At 36.5% G+C, this 22,728-nt stretch overlaps 2 protein-coding genes across 6 annotated transcripts in view; one reads left to right on the top strand and one right to left on the bottom strand.

Annotated features, from left to right (window-relative positions):
• The window catches only part of znf131 (zinc finger protein 131), a 5,842-nt gene extending 321 nt beyond the window's left edge, over positions 1 to 5,521 (bottom strand). The window contains exons 1-7 of one of the 3 annotated variants that reach the window (XM_048210191.1): positions 5,364 to 5,521; positions 4,535 to 4,688; positions 4,311 to 4,412; positions 2,999 to 3,143; positions 2,217 to 2,905; positions 1,991 to 2,121; positions 1 to 575 (exon numbers count right to left, since the gene is read on the bottom strand). The exon at positions 1 to 575 is cut by the window's left edge and continues 321 nt beyond it. In XM_048210191.1, the coding sequence (XP_048066148.1) occupies positions 63 to 575; positions 1,991 to 2,121; positions 2,217 to 2,905; positions 2,999 to 3,143; positions 4,311 to 4,412; positions 4,535 to 4,658 (1,704 nt within the window). In that variant the 5' untranslated portion in view covers positions 4,659 to 4,688; positions 5,364 to 5,521 and the 3' untranslated portion in view covers positions 1 to 62. Of the gene's footprint in view, positions 576 to 1,990; positions 2,122 to 2,216; positions 2,906 to 2,998; positions 3,144 to 4,310; positions 4,413 to 4,534; positions 4,689 to 4,969; positions 5,262 to 5,363 lie in introns of those variants that run through there. The other 2 variants (XM_048210193.1, XM_048210192.1) reach the window with 2 other exon arrangements.
• A 6,041-nt stretch (positions 5,522 to 11,562) lies between these two features.
• LOC125279663 (selenoprotein P) lies at positions 11,563 to 16,979 on the top strand. 3 transcript variants are annotated; one of them, XM_048209585.1, is made up of 6 exons: positions 11,611 to 11,712; positions 12,241 to 12,277; positions 12,787 to 13,015; positions 13,184 to 13,393; positions 13,479 to 13,596; positions 15,372 to 16,979. In XM_048209585.1, the coding sequence occupies exons 3-6, from the start codon at positions 12,813 to 12,815 to the stop codon at positions 15,948 to 15,950; spliced, it is 1,110 nt and encodes a 369-aa protein (XP_048065542.1). In that variant the 5' UTR covers positions 11,611 to 11,712; positions 12,241 to 12,277; positions 12,787 to 12,812; the 3' UTR covers positions 15,951 to 16,979. The 3 variants fall into 3 exon arrangements, with proteins under 3 accessions (XP_048065541.1, XP_048065543.1, XP_048065542.1); XM_048209584.1 differs by lacking the exon at positions 12,241 to 12,277 and having other exon boundaries at positions 11,563 to 11,712; XM_048209586.1 differs by lacking the exon at positions 12,241 to 12,277 and having other exon boundaries at positions 11,563 to 11,712; positions 15,372 to 15,994.
• Positions 16,980 to 22,728: the final 5,749 nt, after the last annotated feature.

The raw sequence follows: 22,728 nt of genomic DNA, 5'->3' as shown, positions 1-22,728 counted from the left end.
AGAAAAGGCCTGGATTATCTCCCCATATCATTCTTAAAGTGTCCATGCACAGCAGAGGCCTTTCATACATTTGCAATCTTTTCTTCTTTCGAACTGTCCACGGCCTCTTGTTTAATGTCACAGTCTGCTGGTTCTGCAACAGTCACCTGTGCTAGTTGGATTTCCATTGCTTGTTCTTTCAATCTCTCAGCATCTACTTGTAAAACCACTGTCTCTCCCACCCCACCTTCAGTCTGAGGCGTCTCTTCCTCCACCACAAGAGTCTCCTCAACAGCTACAACATCCACCGGATCCACACTAACATGCTCCACCCGCATGCCGTGCTCCAGTATCACCCTCTCCTCTCCCTCCTCAACCTCTGCCATAGTCAAAACTGTGGTTGGGTCAGAAATCATGACTTCCTCTGTGACGATAACCTTCTCCTGTAAGCCATGGTGTTCTTGCAGATGAGCATGGAGGTCTCTGGGTTGTGTGAACCACTGATCGCAGATGGTGCAGTGGTTGGGTTTCTCACCCGTGTGGGTCACCAAGTGGTCCTTGAACTGCTCCCAACTATTGAAAACACTGCTACAGACCTGAGGTGTAAAAAAGATTAGTGAAAAGAAATATAAGTGATTAGGACTGCATGATAAATCGAAATAAAACTGAAATCATGACATAGCTTTGTGCCATTACATAAAATGCATGCGTTGAGTGTTTCAGAGTGAAGCGCTGAACTGTTCATGATCCAGTGTTTTTAGTGTTCTCAATTAACAATAAATACTGCTCTACACAAACTTATATATGCATGTTCTGTGAGTTTTGGTCACTTATAAAGTCCATTGTCATCAATAGAGAAGATTTAATAATCTCTGTTTCTCTATCAAAATAAAAGCTTGATGCTTTGACATTTAAAACTGAAGATGTTCAAGGGGTGGTTGATTATGATTTCACTTTTTTAACTTTAGTGTAATGTTGCTGTTTTGAGCATAAACAACGTCTTATGATGCTCAAAGTTCAATGCAAAGGGAGAACTTTGGTTTTCTTTTAAAGAATTCTCTGTTTAAGGACTACAACAAATTGCTGGTCGGAACTACAACAAGCTTCTTCCTGGGCTGTCAAAGCTCTGCCCTCTTTTGGAAAGCGGGCAGGGAGCAGCAGCTCATTTGCATTTAAAGGGACACACACAAAAATGGCGTGTTTTTGCTCTCACCTAAATTGGGGCAAATTTGACAAGCTATAATAAATGATCTGTGGGGTATTTTTTAGCTAAAAATTTCATAGACACATTCTGGGGACACTAGAGATATTACATCTTGTAAAAGGGGCATCATAGGTCCCCTTTAAGACAGCCATAAATATTTAGTATTGTAATTAGGGCTGGGCGATATATATCGCATGCGATTGTCACGCGCATTTCGTCAGTAAAGCCGGTTCCCTGATTACCGCTAAATCGGCATCACCTGCTTTCAAACGGAGCGGCATTTAATAGACAGAGCCGTAGATCACTGACAAGCTACGCAATATCGCGTTCATTATCGAAGGTGATCATCTGCGATAACGAACGCCTCCCAGTTCCGCGCTCTAACGTCACATAGCCCGCGAAACAACAATTGCAGCCCCAATGGATGCGGTGTTTAGGCAAGTGGTACACAGTGACAAATAGACTTTAGGACAATATAACTTTGCAATCAAATTAATAATAATATAATAATGATAAATAATACACACACGATTATGTATTACAATGTTATGTGTCTGAAACGATAAGCATGTCGTGAAAGTATATCGCCACATGGAAATGTTTGGCATAGCCCCGTACGGTCCGCCATGCTGGTTTGTTAACATCTAGCTACCACAATTCCTTGCGCTCAGGCAGTGTGGCGTGACTTGCCTGGAACGCTACAAAGTCGTGAGTCGTGGTTTGAAGTAATGACTTACGGGCTCAAAAACCTGCCTGGAATGCAGCATTAAATGCATGTTTGGATAATGTTATTTAGTAAAAACAAACCTGGCATTCATAGAGCTTCTTTCGCCCTTTTTTGGCTCCAGAGCCATTTTGACATGCTGACATGTGGCACTTCAGCGTACTGTTCCTGGCGAAACGTTCATGGCATTCTGGACACTCAAAGGGTTTCTCACCTACACATATATGGATAAGTGAAAAGCTGATTAAAGATTAAACTTGAATGCATTTGTTAAGATACATTTACTCTCATAATAGCTCACCCACACACCTGTGTGCTTCCTTAAATGCTCTTTGAAGTGTCCAAAATGATCGAATTGCTTTTCACAGTACTCGCAAACATGCACTTTCTTTTTCTGCCGTCGGGACTGTTCCTCCGCATCAAAATGATAATTGTTCAGGTGCTGTTTAAGGGCTCCTTCTCGAGCGTATACTTTGCTGCAGTGCCTGCAGACAAAGCCCCTATCCGGGGTTGCGGTGTGAGTCTTCATGTGCTGTTTGAGGTGGTAGTAGAGTTTGAAGCAGCGGTCGCACTTGTCACAACGGAAAAGGTTGTCCAGCTGAGAGATCTGGACCTCCACCACTTCAATATTCTCCAGGGTCTTGGAGGCCATTACAGCCTCTTCCTGAACGACTACTGTCTCATCGTCCTTTTTCATCACATGGAGCGTCTGCTCTCCCTGCTGGTACTTGCTAGTGATGTCGGCCAGCAAGGCCAATGCGGAGTCATCCGAAGAGGGTTCGGTAGAACTCCTGGCAGCATCCACTACCTCCACCAGACCGCTTTCCTCCACCTCGATATGCTCCTCATCAACCTCCACCTCAATTTCAACGGATTCAGTGTCCACTGAAGGAAGAGTCTCAGTGATCACATTGAAGGTCTCTGCGATCTTCCTCTTCTTAGCCTTGCTCTTTCCAGCCAAGGCCTGAGAAGGGTTTAATGAGGTGGTACCATTCCTTCTAGGCGGGAGAAGAAAAATAATAGTTTAAAAATCAGCTACAAGATAAAATCAGGAAGAAGAAAATGTTTGAGAAGTACAGTAGGTGAGTAACCTGTTGTTCAAGGCTTTGATTGCCTCTTGCATCTGAAGGTACTCTGCAGCTCTCCAGACATCACTGACTTCTTCCTCACCATTCACAGCTAATGTAGCCGTATAAGTGAACTCCATTAGGTGGCGGAAGGCAGTGTTGCTAACACCTGTTCATTGCAACAGAAATATTGAAGTAATGTTTATTATTTAGCATATAACATTCTGGAGTTATTTTTAGTTTTTCACTATCAGGGCTGGTGGTTCGTAACATGCAACAGCAGAAATGTGCATGCTGTGTCAACTAGTCCACTTGGAACCAAAAACATGAGGTCCAACCCAAGCGGATTCAGGTCTAAATTTAGAAGCCTCTGGTTTCTGGTAAAACAATTGTGCTTTTACAAAGCTTCTGTGGATATTTTCATTGCAAGAAAAATCTATATCAGTTTTTAAAAAAATTAATTCATCTTCCTGCAGCTTTATCTCTAGATAGTTTGCTTTATGTATTGTGGATCACAGATTCAGTTTTTAAATTAAAGGGATGGTTAACCCAATAATTCTGTTATTTACTTACCGTCATGTTGTTCTCAACATGTATGCATTTCTTTATGAAAAATAAAATACATTTTTAAAAATATTACTGATGGATTTTTTTTGTTGTTGTTGTTGGGGGGTGGGGGTCAATACAATGAAAGTTACTGGGGTTCAGTGTTGTTTTGGACCTCTTTTACTTTCATTGTATGGAAAGAACTCTTTTTTTTTTTCAAAATATCTTCTTTAATGTTCTGTAGAAGAAGAAATTTATACAGGTTTGGAACAACATGAGGGTCAGTAAATGATGATAGAATTAAATTTTTTTGTGCGTGTACGATCCCAATAACTTCTACATACCCTAACAGAGAATCTCAGTTACGCTGCCATTGTTACAATCAGCTGTGCCATTATTTATAAAATAGATGAAGAAAAAAAAAAAAAAAAAAAAAAAAAAAAAACCCGGCCGGTCGACCGATGTATCTCTAGCCCTGGTTCAGAGGCAGGTTTTTCTTTATAAAAAGTATTTATGCATGTGGTGTTTGGGTAAGAAGTGATTCAGGTCAGACCTTAGGACCCAAGAAGACCTCTACTGCAGTATATCTGTCTTCAATTAATAAAAACCTGCCACCGAGCACAAAACTATACAGTGTTACAGACAGGCACTTCCAGTTTAGACAGCTTTGCTGATTAAAACTACCATTATCCAGAAAAAATAGGCCACATGGTAATGATATATTATTAATTATGGCAAGAATATATAACCATTTTTGGTTACATACATTATTGTACATATTGTTAGGTACCTTCAATCTCCACTAGAGGCTCTTGAGTGAAGTCCTGGAAGAATTTGTGGAAAAACTGACTGCATGCAGCCAAAACAGCTTTGTGGGCCCTAAACTGATGTCCTGTTAAACAACCACAATTATCAGCACCACCTAATATGTGCAACTTTTAATTTAACTGTATAATATTTTGCATAATTTCAGAAATTCATTAGATTAAGAGGTACAGAAACTGGAAACCTTACCATCCACAATGAGAGTGATGTCTGTGAACTGATCCAGCTGACGCTGCTCATTCAGTTTGTCAAGCATCACTTTATAATGGGCTGGAAACTCATGCCCATAGTCAACATCTCCATCAACTGACATGGTTCAGCCCTTCCCCTGCACATGCAAGTACTATGAAGAAAAAAAAAAAACATGTTTGAATAAGAAAACTATGCATGTAAAGTATTTATATAATAATAATAATAATAATAATAATAATAAAGAAATAAAGATGCATGAGACCTCTTGGGAACAAAAAGCAGTTACAATTGATTTTCTAATTTGATAGACAGCTACAATATTAACCAGTTAAAATGTCAAAGCATTTTTAAAGCTACGCTATTTGCCTACAATATTCAACATGCGTATTTCATTTAACACAGATAATGTTTTTATATAAATTAGGCACATACTTTGTAATGGCCCCTATGCCAACAGATCCATAGAGTAGCGGGCATATCTAAGCAGCATGCCGAATAAGCGCGCATTTCTACAGGGAGCTTCTCTACGCAAGACTGGCAGCTTTACACCCAGCGGTTATATTGCAGCAAAAGCCTCGTACTTCAACAGCCCAACCGTATAGAGAACCTACAGAAATATACAAACGGCAAAAGAAGCACTGTGTGCCAGTCAGCTTCATGTTACTCGCACGCTGGGCCTATGGCTGCTAACGCATTCGCCATTTGTTTTCTGGACCATTGTCGTTACGTCATCAAATCGCGCATTAAAATGCTCTTTTAATCAGACAAATTCCATATCGGCTAAATAATGAGTGACGCAGGGCGCCTAACTCTCCGGAGAACTTACCCTGGGTGACGCTCTGATGTTTACTGCGGTTGTTTATACGCGTTGGAGGCCTGAAGCGATCAATGTGCTGTTTTTCCTCCGCTCGTCGAAAAAGGGCGGTCGCTCATACTCCGGCCTCGAGTTCCCATGAGCCCTTGCGGTTGAGTTTATCGCGCGAGGCTGACAGGCGGTGGTTACCAAAGCAACGGTGTCCAATGACCCAGTTATCTTCAAGTATGGAAAAGCTAAATAAGAAAATATTGGCTGGACACTTGATTTGGATTAAAACAAAACCATAATGCTAAAAACCATGTTATTTAGGCTGTAATGTGCTTTTACAATCTTGTAAAGCATTATAAAAGCCTTGTACCATTACCTACTCTTTCAGCCTCATATTTTATTAATTTATTTATTTTTTGTTAATTGTAGCCTACAACACAAGACAGAGAACAACCAACAGCAGGGTTTCTGCAGGTTTTATGATGGTAATTTTTTAAGACCATGTAAAGAATATTTTAATTCATAACGTTTTAAAAATAAAAAGCTTCCAACCACTAGAATATGGAAATAACTTTTACTGTACCTTCTGATCACACTGCAAAAAAGTGATGTTCTTCCTCACAATTTGTCTTGTTTTCCACTGCAAATGTACAGATTCTTACATCAAGATGTGTTTACTGGAGATACAAAATGACATATAATATGAAGTCTTGTTCTCTGTGAAACTGATCAAAATTAAGTGAGTTATTAAAGTGAGTATTAAAACAAGAACAAATATCTGCGGATGGGCTCAGAAAAATTAATTCAAAGGGAAGTTTTCATAACTTTTCATAAGATATGTGTTCTTGTTTTAAGTAAACTCACTTTATTTTGTTGTTTTTTCAAGACTTCAGTTTACATTTGTATCTCAATTTTTTTTTGTTGTTTTTTTTTTTTTGCCAATGCTTGCAACATTTAATGCCTGACTAATAGAAAAGTTATAGACCTTTACTTATGCCAGGAAATATATATTTCTTATGGAGAGATATCCCTTCTTTAGTAGTGAAACTTTATAACAAAGTAGGCAGTTATAACGTTATAAAGTTATAAAGTTTGGAGTGTGATTGTCATCCTTCTGTTCAAAAACACAAATAAATAATTAGGCCATAATAACAAAAATTCACAAATTACTAGAAATAAATCAGACTTTTATAAAACCAAAAGAAAATATTTATTCTGATCAATTAATATTTGAAAATCAATTGTAGCTATATATTGTATTGTAATTTGTGAGAGATTTTTCTCCCATGCATGCATACGCTGCATTATTGAAAAACACACAAAGCTCTCCACTGCCCTCCTGAGGCTCGACTGAGATAGCACCTACAATGTGTGACATTAAAAACTGATGCTAGAAAGAAGCTAGCCTTGATTGCTGGAAATAAAAATACAACATAATCGTACTTTCTATCTAAAATATCTTAAACCTTTCATGCATAGAGGACAGTGGACAGTTTTTCAAAAAGCAATTTCTTGTGTAATAACATCACACACAGTGCTTATATTTTTCTCCTTAGCTAAAAGGACTCTGAAGCTCTCACATTTGTCTGCTCTAATAATCCAGAAAGATCTCAACATCACACACAGTGCTCATGCTTGGGTTTTGATGGCATAGCTGCAGTGCATCATCCTATTCATTGCCATTTGCCACCAAGTGGCAAGCCATTGCATATGGATATTTTTTTTCTCCAAACCAAGATGGCCGACAGCCAGAAATGCCAAGTTGTTCCGACAGTAAAAGAAATGGACACAGCGACCCCATTGGAACCATTGAGACCCCATTCGATTTTAGCTTCTTTCTGACGCGCAGACTCAAACTAAGCTTGATGACGTCAGCAACCTGTCTGAAGATGTAAATCTTCTAGTAGCTGTGCGTGCAAAAAAAAATCGTTGTAATCATTGCAGAGTAAGTAAGGAGTCATTCTTTGTTAAAAAGTGATTGATTTTAGAATTGGGAGGATATTCGCCAGTACGCCATTAAGTTAATGAACTATTGCCTTTGAGCTTCTCCTCCTGTCTGTACGGTAATTTCTCTACTGTGCGACAGAGAGTCGAGTGGTTATGACGCAATCGTTAGCCTATTTTTACAAAAACTGTTTCTACTGGGCTATAATGTAACATAGAAGGTAATGGAGCCCTTTATACATTGTCGTGTATCTTTAGAAATAAATAATGGACAAATTGAGTCTTTAAACGCCTCAGATGTAAAGTTATTTGCTGTCAAAGTGACGCCAAAATGAATGGGAGTCAATGGGATGGCTAACGCAAGTGAAGTTCTGCTACAAGATGGCGGCACGCGGCCGACTTCAACTTCCGGTCGACTTCCTTGGGCACTGGTTGTTCCGGAATATCCATCCATTCCTTCTATCCTACTCTTGCAAAAAAAAAAAAAAATGTTGTAACATCAAGTAAGTAAGGAGTCATATCTTTGTTAAAAAGTATTGATTTTAGATTGGGAGGATATTCTGATTAATGAACTGTCTACCAAATTGGACATCATGCGTCACTAGTTATACTTCAGCTACAATTCATACTATTACTGTCACTGTTGTTCTTGAAAATACTTCCACTGCAGTAACTTTTTTGGTTGTAAATAAATGGATTTGTATTATTAGAATGTAATTTGCAGTTACATCAAAAAGTAATCTGATTACGTAATGCTTGTTACTTGTAATGCGCTGTTTTACTCGTTACATAAAAAAAATAATCTAATTACATATTGCGCGTTGCTTATATAGAGTGCCCCAGGGATGACGCGTTTTTGTAGGCCAACCCGGAAGTTAGTGGCGCACGGGTTCCCTCGGTTGAAAGCCTATGCATTTTTCCCATAGACTTTTGGAAAATCGCAGAAAATAAGCTCTGTGTTTAACAAAGGGTTATGACACTTACACGTTTTGTCTATCAAGATAATCTTTACAAGTGAACACAACATTTATAGATTTTGAAGCCTAAATAAAGTCGTCAGATATAAAAGGCTAACAGTAGGCTATAAACGGACTACAGCACACCATAGTCGCGGATCAACATCGTCACCACCAAGCTTCCTCAAACTGTATTTAAAAAACAACGTTATTTACAAACACGCTCGCTGATTATGATATGCGCTGTGTATGAGTACTTATCCACTTTTTCATGAGAAATGCTGTCCAAATGTCCCGTTTTTAATGATGACGTCTAAAGTCCCCGCCAAAGGAAGTAGTCCCTTTTAGCAATTTGTTAGCAACCGCCGATTTTAAGACACAGTAAAAGTTAAAAAAATCACAAGTGGGTTATAACTGGTGTGTTTTATACCATAGATCAAAACGTGAAAGTATTTAGAGGCTCTGTTAACCACAGGCCTTATTTCAGGCGATTTAGCAAAAACCCATAGACTTTAAGGCGTTGGAACCGGAAGTCCAAAAATGCTAACTCGCTTCCGGGTTTTGCCTACAAAAATGCGTTATCCCTGAGGCACTCTATTGCCCGCAACGCTGCTCATTTCAGATGAGATTGAAAACACCTGATCACTAATTTCAGTCTGAGGTTTTCTCAGAGAGGAGAGCTATAGTAGAAATTTGTCCATTTTGAATGTAATCAGAATTATCAGCTAATAGGGTAAATCATTGTACTCTGGTACACTGGAGGGAGCATGAGTGTTTTCTAGTCTGAGTTGAGTTTCCACAGAGTATACCTTCACCAGATCTTTAATGGAATCACGTCCTCATGTTCTGATGAAAAAAAGAACATGCAAAGACTCGTATGAAGTTTATCTGCTGGTCGAACAGGAACACACTCAATTGTGTTTGCAATAATTGAAGCTGTTTTAGATTTTTTGTTTATATTTGATAGTTTTTACATGATTTCATATTTTATTTATTGGTTTGTTAAATGCACACAGTATTACTGTGTTATTACGGTACTGTAATACAATATCTCTTTAGTTAAAACCAAAAACACACTCAAGTGGACATCTGAAAATCTCTCTCAAAAAAAGATCAGATCTTGTTTTTCAGGCGCTAAAAGCAATAAAACAGGGGGGAAAATCCTGACTGAGGTTGTCATAGTTCATGCATTAAAGTGGAAATGAAAGCAGTCAGTCAAGTTAACATTATTTAGTTAATGGATTTCCACTCTAATCAAAAATGATATAACAAACATGATATATGTAACCATTTAAAATAACAAAAAAAAAAAAAAAGATGTTTTGTTAAATGGTTATAGCTTTTATAACATATTTAACTGTTAAAGACTGTGGATGACAGATAGTGAAAGATAAAGGCAGAGATTGTGAAAGATGGAAACTGTAAAGTCACATAGCAACAAAAGAAAAAAAGGGAAGCAACTATTGCATTGCTCCTGGATGTAAAAAATTAGTTTTACAGTGTTTTACAGCAAAGGACATAGTGCAACTGCCGCTGAAACGGAGAACAGTACTGCTTTGCATCCCGATACACTGACACAAGATTTCCATAGTTATACTTGAATATATAACATGTTGTATATTACTGTCAGAAATGAAAATGAACCACAACCATTATAAACCATCTGTCATTCCACAGCATACGGAAATCAAAGCTGATGCAAACTGCAAAATAAATATTTCTTACTGTGACTCTACGACGTTTACCAATCAGGCCTCCATACATTTGACAATCTCCAAATATCATCTTCCTTGCCATCATCTTTTTTCCTTTTTTCTTTCTTTTTTTGATCTATTTGCATTCCGTGCAAATAAGGTTTTTAACCAACTTTTCCAAAAAAAAAAATACACTTATCTTACAAATAACACTGAAGCCTTCTATTGATATATGAGTTTATCTATTACTAAGAAACGATTACATCAATTAAGGAGAAAAATCAAAGACCAATATAGAAACTTTAATAATCTTCATTAATTCAACAGTGACGTCACAGGTTGTTTTACTGCAAGATGGCAGTGCCCTTGCTACAAAAGTTTTAACAAAACATTGCTTTTTTTTAAATTGTTGCATTTATCATGTTTGTTTATCATTTTTTATATGGAAATCCATTTACTAAATACCATAGTGTTAACTTGACTGACTGCTTCATTTCCACTTTAAAATATGGACCAAACACCACCAGGTTCACACATAGTCTGAATAGGATCAACCATTGCAGGTTTTGATAGTTAAACATTAGGCTAACCTAAAAATGATTGTCATAGGTTAAAGAAAAATACCTAAAATCAAATATATCAGACAATTTCTGAAGATGCTATTCATTTAATATTCAGTTACATTGTTGCACTATCCATTGATTTGGTTTATTCTTTATTAAGAATAGACTAATGTATTTGTGTCTGACAATCAGTTCATCTTAATCGTATTTCATAATACGTTCTTCAAGTTAACTATTAACTGTCAGTAATCAGTAAATCTGTTATAACTGCATCTAAAGTGCATCACTAGGAGGTCAAACTATCCTCCAAATCATGAGACCTGATAATGAAGATTAACTAAATTAAATTGATTATAAACCAGTCCAGATACAAGGACACAGATAATGTCAACCTGAAACATTCTTTGAAATGTTTGAAATGGATTTTGAGTGTTTTTGTAAGTTTTTCCAGGAAATGTGTTTTATCATTGTTTCTTCTGTCTTACAGAATTTCTGCTGCATGTTTATCAAAGTTCAGCAAAAAGACAGGAAGTTTCAAAGTTTCATCTCAGCAGGAAAAGTGCTGACACTAACCCAGCTGTGCACTGCTGCACAAACAAAAATTACAGGATGTTAAGAGAACCATGCAAATAAATGCACATTGATCATTGATTGTCTCTGAATTAATGCTTCAGTAACCATGTTTTCCACAGTCCTCTGATACATAATTGGTTCATTTCTTTTCAGTGTTGCACCCAACCCCCTCTTTCAGGCCTTAGGGAAAACAGAAGTCTGGAATGCAGTGTTCTTTAACTGTTTCTTACCTGGACAGTTTTAACTTTGTAATCAATTTTTTTTCTTCACAAAATGAAGAAATGAAACAGAAAAAACAGAAAAAAAAAAAAAAAAAAAATTAAAAAGACTTGGCAGAAACATAACAAACAGCTAATGCACTTACATGCATTCTTTTTTTCTTTTTTTTTCAGCTCAAAGTTTTGACTTGTCCCTTCAAACACATTAAGGAGGTTACAGATATATACTGCTGATACGTGTAAACCCTGGGATGAATACGTGAGCTATTAAAGTTTTTGAAACAGGGACAGAGAGACCTTTGCCCCGCTTTTAGTCAGGAAAAACAAGAGGAGTATAAATAGGAGGAGCCGTGTGGGAGCGGGTTGTTTTTGTCAGAACCAGCTCAGAAAGTATCGCTGCTGAAGACTCTCAAGTAAAACAAGTAAGTGTGCACTCCTCAGTTATGAGATATCTTATTCTTTTCAGTTATTTGGTAAAGCAACATTTTTTAATTATTCAGATATGCTTAAAAATGAGATCCTCAAGGTTTTAATCTAGATATATTGTATTAATGCATTATTTGCGCACCAGTTTGTGCACATTAGTTTGCTCTGACAACTACATGTTATACATTTGCAATGTCCTCCAATAGCATCTGGATGGACTATGGACCTTGCCCCAAACTCACTTTCATTGACTTTAATCAGTAAATCTGAGTTAAAGGAATAGTTCACCCAAAAATGAAAATTCTGTCATCATTTATGTACCCTCAAGTTGTCCCAAATCTGTATGAATTTCTTTCTTCTGCTGAACACAAAAGAAGATATTTTGAAGAATGCTGGAAACCTAACAATTAAGGGACTCCATTGACTTCCATAGTATGGAGAAGAAGAAAAAAAAGAAGTCATAGAGGCCCATCAACTGTTTGGTTACCGACATTGTTTAAAATATCTTCTTTTGTGTTCAACAGAAGAAAGAAATTCGTACAGATTTGGGACAACTTGACGGTAAGTAAATTATGACAGAATTTTCATTTTTGGGTGAACTATCCCTTTAATTACCATGAATACAGGTGCATGAATATTGGCTGATATAAGAATGATATGATTAGATATGCAGTTGCTGAGCGGGCAGTAATTTTAATATGTGTGGACCAAAAGAGACTAAATGAAATATCAGGATTTTATCAGTATATTTTACTGATATAGCAGTATATTTATTTTATATATCTGTCATTTTTAATATAATAAAATGTAAAAGAAATAAAAAAAAATACATAAATACACATATACTAATGTGTTATCGTGTATATATTTTACATCTCTGACATTTTAATATAAAAATGAATAAAATAATTAATAAAATAAACAATAATATACTATCAAATAAAATGTTGGTTGCTGATTATAAGGTTGGAAGTTAATCCGCATTTTACATTTCCAATGTCTGCTCTAGAGAACTCCAAAAGCATGATATTTTTTTATCTGAGGCATTAACCGTTGATCTCTGTGTGTAGGTTAGTGGGTTTGTTTGTTTGGAGTCATGTGGAAGGCGCTCAGCCTTACCTTGGCTCTCTGCCTGCTGGCGGGTTGCAGTGCAGAGAGCGAGACTGATGGAGCCCGCTGTAAACTTCCTCCTGTGTGGAAGATCGGGGAGGTTGAGCCCATGAAGAACGCTCTTGGACATGTGACAGTGGTGGCTTACCTACAGGCCAGCTGACTGTTCTGCTTGGAGCAAGCATCAAAGTCAGTGCAGATGTTTTTTGCAGTGATTATACTAAAATTCAAACATAGCAAAGTTTGATGAGACCTTGTTTTTCAAAATCATATTGGGTCACATTCTTGATAGTGTTCTCTCTGTACTGTTTACACAAAGTGTATTTATCTAATCCAACTTGTTGAATGTTCTTCAAGGTTCAATGACTTGCTCCTGAAGTTGGAGAAACAAGGTTATGTAAATATAACCTACATGGTGGTAAACAACCGAGATGAACGGTCCCAAAACCTGCACCACTTGCTCAATGAAAGGCTGATAAATATCACCCTTTACGCCCAAGACCTCAGCCAGCCGGATGTCTGGCAGACAGTGAATGCTGAGAAGGATGACATTTTGGTCTACGACAGGTTCGGTTCATCACTTATCCAGTTTAATTCACCCAGTGAACATGATTACTTAATCAATATGCCACTAAATACACTCTTCTACCAGGTGTGGCCGACTCACTTACCATCTGTCTCTTCCCTACACCATCCTGAGCCACCCACATGTGGAGGAGGCTATAACACATACCTATTGTGATGGTATTTGTGGAGAGTGCAACGTAGAGGTAAAACATTAAAGTGTAACCCCCATATTACCATTTTTTATTGCAAAACTGCTATGTGCAGTACTGTTATTTTCTTACTGTGCTGCATAAAAAACATTACAAAACATTTTAATTTTACAAAAAGGAGTCTTGTAATGTTACAACACAAGTTAGATTTAAATATGCGCAATGCTGAGGAAAGGGAAGTAACAATACTTCCTTTCGCCTTTAGGGGGCGCGCTGCAGTTTCAGAACCACTAAAAACATAATCTCAAACATAAAGGTTCTTTATAAGCAGCTCTCAGCAAAAAATAGAGTATTTAGAAACACTATCATTTTTTATTGTTATTACAACACAAATTCTCGTATTTAACTTTTTTGAAAATTTCATGGAAGGTATACATTTTCATATAAGTTGTTTGGCATTAATAAAAGCATTAAAAAGATTCTTTACTGGCATCTATGTTTCCACACAGAACCTTTAAAGGATTTGTTCACTTTCAAATGAAAATGACCCCAAGCTTTACTCACCCTCAAGACATCCTAGGTGTATATGACTTATTTCTTTCTGATGAACACAATCAGAGTTATATTAATAAATATTCTAACGCATCCGAGCTTTATAATGGCAGTGAGCGATACCAACGAGTATGAAGCTGAAGAAAATGTCTCCATCCACATCCATCCATCATAAACATACTCCACACGGCTCCAAGGGTTAATAAAGGCCTTCTGAAGCGAAGTGATGCATTTGTGTAAAAAAACAAAACAAAATCCATATTTAACAAGTTATAAAGTAAAATATCTCGCTTCCACCAGACAGCCTTCCATATTCAACTCACAAAAAAATGGAACTGGCGTTGCGTCAGTTAAGCTTTTTCAGTAAGTTGAATAGGGAAGGTGTAGGTTGTAGTGTAAGATTTTTTAACTGCGTGAGTTTTACAGTTTCTTCGTAAGTTGAATACAGAAGGCGGTCTGGCGGAAGCTAGATATTTTACTTCATAACTTGTTAAATATGGATATATATTTTTTACACAAACACATTGCTTCACTTCAGAAGGCCTTTATTAACCCCATATTAAAAATGGTTTATGATGGCTTTATTCAGCTTCATACTCCTTGGTCTCACTCACTGCCATTATAAAGCTTGGATACGTCAGGATATTTATTAATATTTCTCTGATTGTGTTCATCAGAAAGAAGAAAGTCATATACACCTAGGATGTCTTGAGGATGAGTAAAGCTTGGGGTAACTTTCATTTGAAAGTGAACTAATCCTTTAATATGCATGGAACCTTTCCATTGCTCAAAATGTTCTTTATAATGGAAAAAGGTTCTAAGGTTCTAGGTTCACACTAAGAAAAAATGGTTCTTTTAAGAACTGTTCACTGAAGGGATCTTCAAAAAAAAAAAAAAAGTTTTTAAAGTCCCAGTGAACCGGAAGTTGCAACCGACTTAGTGTTGCGACGTACTTCCAAGTGAAAGAGATACTGAATAGAGGGCAGGGTTTTATTTTAGCGCACCTCCTCTCCATCCCTCGCTCATAGCAGACTGACGGTTGGAGGGGGAGTGGTTAAGGATATTCAACCCAAGCCGTCAAACTGACGTCATCAGTGAAGGAACGCCATTACAAAGCGGAAGCAAATTTTCAGATTTTGATTAAAGATTACCACGACAAACTATTTTTTTTCTGTGTATTAACTTATTAACAAAATAAATAGGGTCAATTTTGATTTCATGACGACTTTAAAAGTGAATACAGTATTTTCAATTTGCCCTTTTCCTCTGGTTGTTAGAGTTCACTGCAACTTGAAGAGTGCAAGAAAACCACAGATGTGAATACACCAACAGAGGAAGAACAGCATCACAGTCATCATGGTCATCATGAACATGGTCATCACGAGCATCACCACGGCAGTGCAGAAAGGCATAGGCATGGTGGCCATCATCACCACCACCACCACCACCACCACCACCACGGCCAGCAACAGGTTGATGTGGGTCAGCAGATCCTGACCCAGATTGACTTTGGTCAGGTAGCCGTTGAAAAACCAGTCATGAAACGGCCTTGAGCTAAGCACACTAGGTGAAAAGTCCAGTACAGCTGACAGCAGGGGGCAGATTCTCCTGTCACCAGCTGATGCTGACACTGACGACAGCTCTTTCACGGGGAGGGCAATGGGCGCGTGGCAGGCCTCTGACACTGTGAGGAGGCTCTTCCAGCCTCCTGACGCTGACAGGGTCTGAAGGTGCAGGACAACAACATCAGGGAGACCTGACAGTGACGTCCCGCCCCCCCAGCTGAATGAGAGCTGTCGCAAACAACCTGAGCCTGACCAGCAGGGGATGCGAGTTGAGTATGACAAGAGAAGTAAACAGGGCCGTTGCCTTTGTTAGATCATTTATAGCTTCACGTAAACATCAGCGAGCCCCGCACTGCTGGTCAGCGCTACCAACTAGTATTTACACCTCAGCATTTGGCAGCACTGGACCTTTACATCCCATTCTGAACAATTCGCAAATTGGTTAAGGAAGTTAAACAATTCAGGAAGATCTAAATGACCTCATGTGCACTAGTTTTGGATATTTTTCTGGTTAAATCTGTAATATAACTAACAAAACGATCTGACTTTAATGGGTCCAGTGTGTGTTTTCTTCTGAGAGTGTGTTAGGTTCGTCATGTTAGTGTCTTTTCACCTCTAGATGCTTTATGTGGCCTTTATGAAGGCAGGTGCGGAAACTATGCTCTAGTGGTGCCTGTCTGATGTTAGGCCATACAGAGGAGAGGGCAAAGATCATGTAACATCATGTAACCTTTGCTATACCCAATCGAAGCTACTATATGAAGGTCTGGGGTATTAAAATCTTTTTTTTTTTTTTTCATTCTTCTGATATTCAAAAAGATGTTTTAGTTTTGTTGTGTGGAGATAGAGGTGGTAAAGTAGGCAGAGAGATTCTGATCATGAGAGTTTTAAACACTGTTGAGTTATTTCATTTAAGGGTAATGGAGCACTCGATCTATATCTGTTTTATTCTAGTTACTAGCACAAATGTTGTAAAATGTATTTCACGCTCGACATTACAAAAAGGTTAATGGATAATAGGGAAATTTATAAAATTTAACTTTTACTACACATTTATTAGAGAAGAGTTTGTATCCAAGGGAGTAACTGGAAAAAGGTTAGGTCATTGTTATCTTGGGAAGGATTGTTTGAAACATTTTACATACTTAATGAAGGTTTTCTGGAAAATCTATAGCATTACCTGGAAGACCCGAGAAATTGTATGAAAACAATGTTTGCTGTGGTGCCAACGACATATGAATGTGAAAGCAAGTGAAATGTAAGAGGGAAAAAAACATGTTACTCAGATAAAATCAAATAAAGTTAAAAAAAAAAAAAAAACGCTTGGTCACAGTACTTTGATTTTTATACTTATAATACGTAGTTTAAACACTGCCTCAAAACATCTTATCATAAATTTTAAATTTTGATTGATAACCTTGATTAATTAATTTGTTAATTTATATTTATTTTATAATTTATTTTCATTTAATTTGATCATTTTAATCATTTAGATCATATATATATTTCTGATAAATAATGAACAAATCCTTATTCACTTCAGTATTTTTTGTAGGTAGGCTTATATTCTGTTATTTTCTCACTGTGTTTCGTACCTTTCGCCTTTAGCGGGCGCGCTACCGTTTGATTATATTCATGTCTATAATTAATATTTAAATCAATGTTATTTCATTGTTATAAAAATTAATTTGATATTTTTTAACAAAAAAATTTTTATTTAGATAATATTTATATACATAATATTTTCAGTATATGTTTAATCATTTAAATCATTAATAAATAAATGGATTCATTTAATTTAATTAATTGACTTATCAATACATGTTATAAATTAATTTATAATAAATAATTATTTGTGTTTTTATAATTTAAATGGATATTTATTTAATTATTTTCCATTTATTTTCATATTTTATAAAATGTTTTATTTAAATAAATATATGATATTTTAAGTATATATTCAATCATTTAAATCATGAATAAATTAATGTATTAATTTGATTTAATGAATAACCTATAAATACAATTTATAATATACAATTATTAGTGTTTCATAATTTAAATAAATGTTTTATTTATTTTACTGAAATAATTAATGTATTCATTTAAATTAACTAAAAAATATTTTAAAGGGAATGAAAATATAACATCAAAACCTGTTGAAATTTGAAGCAGTTCATCGGTTATAAAATTTGTCATTCTGAAATGCACCTACAGATGGCGCGCGCGCTCTGATGAATCTCTCGTCCACGTTGCTCTCCCTTTGAGAGCCTCTTCAACATTTTTTTCCCAGACCTTGACTCATGAGCTGTCTGCAGTGTTTCCTTCTAGACACACCGAAGTCTCTGTCCGTGGAACTTTACTGTCTCCTGGCAGAAAACACAGGTAAAGAGAAAGTGAACTAGAGCTTTTCTATAACAACATTACTTGCAGTATTAAAAGCAAGACAGCTATAGACCACTCAGTTGCAGACTAAGAGTTTCTATGCAGGATCCCACATTATATAAATCTAAAGCAGCACATCCAAATGTATAATGCCTACTGTTGCACTGTAATATTCATCAGTGAGGTTTTCATCATGACTGGATACAGGGCTTGTAACTGTAGCTCTACCTTATTTGCTATAGTGAAAATTTGCAATAAATAGATGGCCTCAATTCATTTAGTAACCCGATCCATCTATTTCATTGTTTTCAAATCAGTGAGGGTGGTCTGGGTTGTGTGGACAGGCAATCATTTGACCCTGAAACATCTGTAGCATAAGATCAAGAATCACATTGCCTTTCAGCAGCCCTTGAGATGCCATGTAAACGCCAACTCCTTTAAGTACATCTCAAAGAGTACGCAATGCAAAAGGTCAACAAGCAAGCAGAGGCAATAAATGGACAGGGTGGGTGGCTTTGATGGGCCTAATTGGCCTGAAGATCCAGTGCTGGGGAGCTGAGACTCATGGGCAATTACTTACAATGTCCTGAGAGGCGGACTGTGAGAGTGGGCTACACAGATTCAATCAGCCTCACGCAGTGTTGCTAAGTACGCACCGCTCGCCAAATTGCCTGATTTGCTTTCCCCATCAGCCGAGGTCCTGCTGCTTCTGTATCCACTTAGCGGAGACCGGAGAGCTTCTATCTGGTACTTGCTGGACGCCTGCTCTTCCCCTCTTTCCCAGTACATTAAGGCTTCGGTGTGTTGACCTGGCCTTCATAATGCATCAAGCCTTCTCCACAGCATGGCTCTCAATGATGCAGTTAAGCTAGTGTGTCATACACATCACACCAACATCATACTAATGGACCCCTTGTGCTGTTACGGTTTGTTCCTGTTTTCCATTACAACCCTATGAAATGAGAATGAAGACAGCTTCCTGTTGTGTTATAAACTGGATATGACCTATGCCCAAGTGAGATGATTCATTTATTCATTTCATAAACATCATATAATACATATATTGTTGGGAGACGTTATTAATAAAGAAATTCCTGGAAATTGAAACGATTTTGAGAAATAGAAAGAGATGTAATGCGATAATTTTTATACATTGTTTTTTGTTTATGCAGTACCATTCAAAAGTTTGGGGTTGGTGAGGTTTTTCTAATGTTTTTGAAATAAGTCTCTTATGCTCGCCAAAGCTACATTTTAAAATGACTGTTTTCTATTTGAATATGTTTCAAAACTTATTTTATTCCTGTGATGCAAAGCTGAATTTTCAGCATCATTACCCCTGTCAGTGTCACATGATCCTTCAGAAATCATTCTAATATGCTGATTTGCTCCTCAAGAAACATTTCTCATTATCTTTGTTGAAAACATTTGTGCCATAAATATTTGTGGAAACATCTTTTTATTCTTTGATGTAATGAAAGTTCAAAAGAACTGCATTTATTTGAATTAGATTTTTTTGTAACATTTTAAATACTGTCACATACACACACACACACACACATATATACATACATACATACATACATACATACATACATATATATATATATATATATATATATATATATATATATATATATATATATATATATACGCAAGTACGCATGCGTGGTAAAAAATAAACTAAGAAACCAGGAAAACATGGAGGGAAGCGCTGTTGGCTTTTGGAACCGGTTCACATGAACACATTTACTTACTGGAGTAGGATTTTTTTCCGTATCTGGTTAGATAGCAATCATGATGATAAGTGTGTTCTTTAATTATTAGTTGTGTAACGGATCGCAGTTAATCCGTGATCCGTACGATTAAGGTCCAACGGTTCGGCACGTGTGTGATTTGCGGATTAACTGCTAAATTTAACCATCATAGAGTGAAAGTTTATCATTTGGACGTGTTTTGTCTTGCCAATTAACACATTCAAACGACATTAAAAGCGGAAGAAGAGGCGAAAATCGGGACTCTGTGGCACAGCCTCACTCACACCCTCGAGCGCGCGCACGCAGAGAGAGAGAGAGCGTCAGACAGCACTCGAACACCGAATTAATTCCACTTTCTTGTTTAATTGCGCTTGAACGGACACATACACACAAAATTATGTAAAAATACCTGTTTCGGCAAGTATTCTCTCGGTTATGTCATAAGTGAACAGTTAAGAAAGAAACCGGATGTGTGTCAGTTATTCGGTCCGTGCTTTCCTTCTTAAAGTGACAGCAGCCTAATATTCTTGCTGTTGTCTGTCATTGATATTAGTAAAATAAAATAAAATAAAAATCATTATCATCATCTACCATGTTCGAGAGAAAAGAAGATAGTGAGGAGAGCAGTCAGGAGTAAAGTGATGAGGACAGCTTTTAGGATAAGTGTGTCACGTAAAGTGCGAGTACCAAGCAACATCTCCAGGCAGTGTTGCCAGATTGGAAATGTCCAACAATCGTACAAGAAGCTCAAAATGATCGTATTTGAAATAAAATTGTCGTACACGGGTTTTTAGTATGGGTAAATGAACTAAATTAATAACTAATGATTTTTAAAATGAAATTAATCAATACTGAACTTACTTAAGCTTGACAATCACACTATTTTAGCTGCTGTACAGCCAAAATTATGTTCCCTCTATCTCTGTAAAGCTATACTTTGACACAATCTGCATTGTAAAATGCGCTATATAAAGATGACAGACTTGATGAGTCAAACGTACAGAATAAAGCTATTTAGCTAGACCAACAACTTTTTGACATGACCTGCAAAATACCACAATGGATAAATAAGTAGCATACCTTAGTGGGAAACAACTGACCTAAAAGCGATGCGGCAGGTCCAGGCAGGAACATTAACTCTCTCGTGAGAGAAAGTCATTCTCCACGATGATTGGCCAAGAAGACGTAACACAAGATGAGATGGAAGACGTGCCTAACAAAGTTCACGTTCTCCTTTACAATCATGACGACGTAGTCAGAGGATCCACAGCTACATCAATGAGTATAAGCCAATAATAATGACCATCATTTGAAGTATCACAAAATTCTGAAATTATCGTACATTATGGGATTTTTTTCATTATTGATCGTACATCGTACAGAGGTCAAAATTATCGTACAAATACGATAATTATCGTACATCTGGCAACACTGTCTCCAGGTGCTCCCTTGAGAACCAGACCAAAAAAGTTATGTGCACCCCTATATATATATATATATATATATATATATATATATATATATATATATATATATATATATATATATATATATATATATAGACACAATAATTTTAATATTTTTTATTTCTAAAAAAAAATCCTGATTTTACTTTACATTGTAAAAAATTATTTTCATGATTTATCACATTTTTTCTTTTGTCAAATCAACTTAGATAATTAATGTGGTTCAGATAACAATATTTTGAGTTTCTGTTGATTAAACCAATCGCCTTCATTGCATTAACTCATTTTTTTTAATTTCAATGAACTCAAAATTTTAAAGGAACCAACTTACTTTAAGTTAAACCAACAATTCTTTTTTTCGTGTATTAATAATATTTTTTACCCACATTCTGTCCTCCTGTTCACTACAAAGGTAGTCAAAACATCTTTTCCTCTTCTGTAACAATATTGTGGACGATATGTTTACTAGAACTCATTTTTAAAGGTATATTGCTATATAACTGTACACTCTTGGGTGCCCATAATGCAAGTCTAACACTTTTTTCCTTGTATTGCTTGGTAAAAACAATGAATTCTGTTAACATGCTGGAGGGTTTTTCCATTTGTTGTTCACAATCAATCTTATGTTCAGGGCTATTTCAGTTCATTTTTACCAGTCTGCACTCACCTTGAGGGAAATTGAATAGCTGAAACATATATTTTCACATCAAATGCACAGTACACACATTCAGCCAGTACAATACACTGAGATTAAATTAACAGTCCATGTCATTAAATAAAACATGAAACAACCAAAAGCATACGGCCACAGATAATCCAATTGTTTGAAGCTAGCTATCTTTATTAAATTGAAGAAAACAGAACAAAAGCAAGTGCTGCAAATTATTCATTTGAGGTATGACGAATTCAACCAATTCCAAAAGCAAACCGTACAAATGTTTCAATAACAAACCTGAATCAAGTTCTTTATAATGTCTCTAATAATGCTCAGCGGTGTGCATCCATAAGGCAAATACATCATTTGATGAAAAAATGGCACAAAACTGCTCCAAAAATATATAGCCACATACAGGACTAAACGTACAGAAGATTAAATGTATTATAGCATGTCTATATATCATGTGCATTTGTCGACTTGCATGTTCAGACAGGCATTTAACAGCCTATGCATTTTAAGAATTTCACAAAAGACAGAGATTCAGAAGAAAATGCTACATGAGGAGGAAAGAGAGAGGAGCAGCATAAGCTAAAATGCATATCGTACACCACATATCATGAGAGCTTAAGACATTTCCAATAAAACATAAACATGCTGGTTTCACAGCAATGGCAGCAGCAGAGTTGTATAATACTTGATATTTCTCAATAAGGCAATATCTTTACATATAAAAGAATGGCACGTTGCTTAGCACAGTGTAAGGATTGACTACATTATGTATAGGCCCGCTAGTAATCATATATATG

Source organism: Megalobrama amblycephala, linkage group LG12 (genome assembly GCF_018812025.1).
Source record: "Megalobrama amblycephala isolate DHTTF-2021 linkage group LG12, ASM1881202v1, whole genome shotgun sequence".
Taxonomy (NCBI): domain Eukaryota; kingdom Metazoa; phylum Chordata; class Actinopteri; order Cypriniformes; family Xenocyprididae; genus Megalobrama; species Megalobrama amblycephala.
Note: the sequence above shows the minus strand (reverse complement) of the source record. Positions and strands in the feature narration are given on the sequence as shown.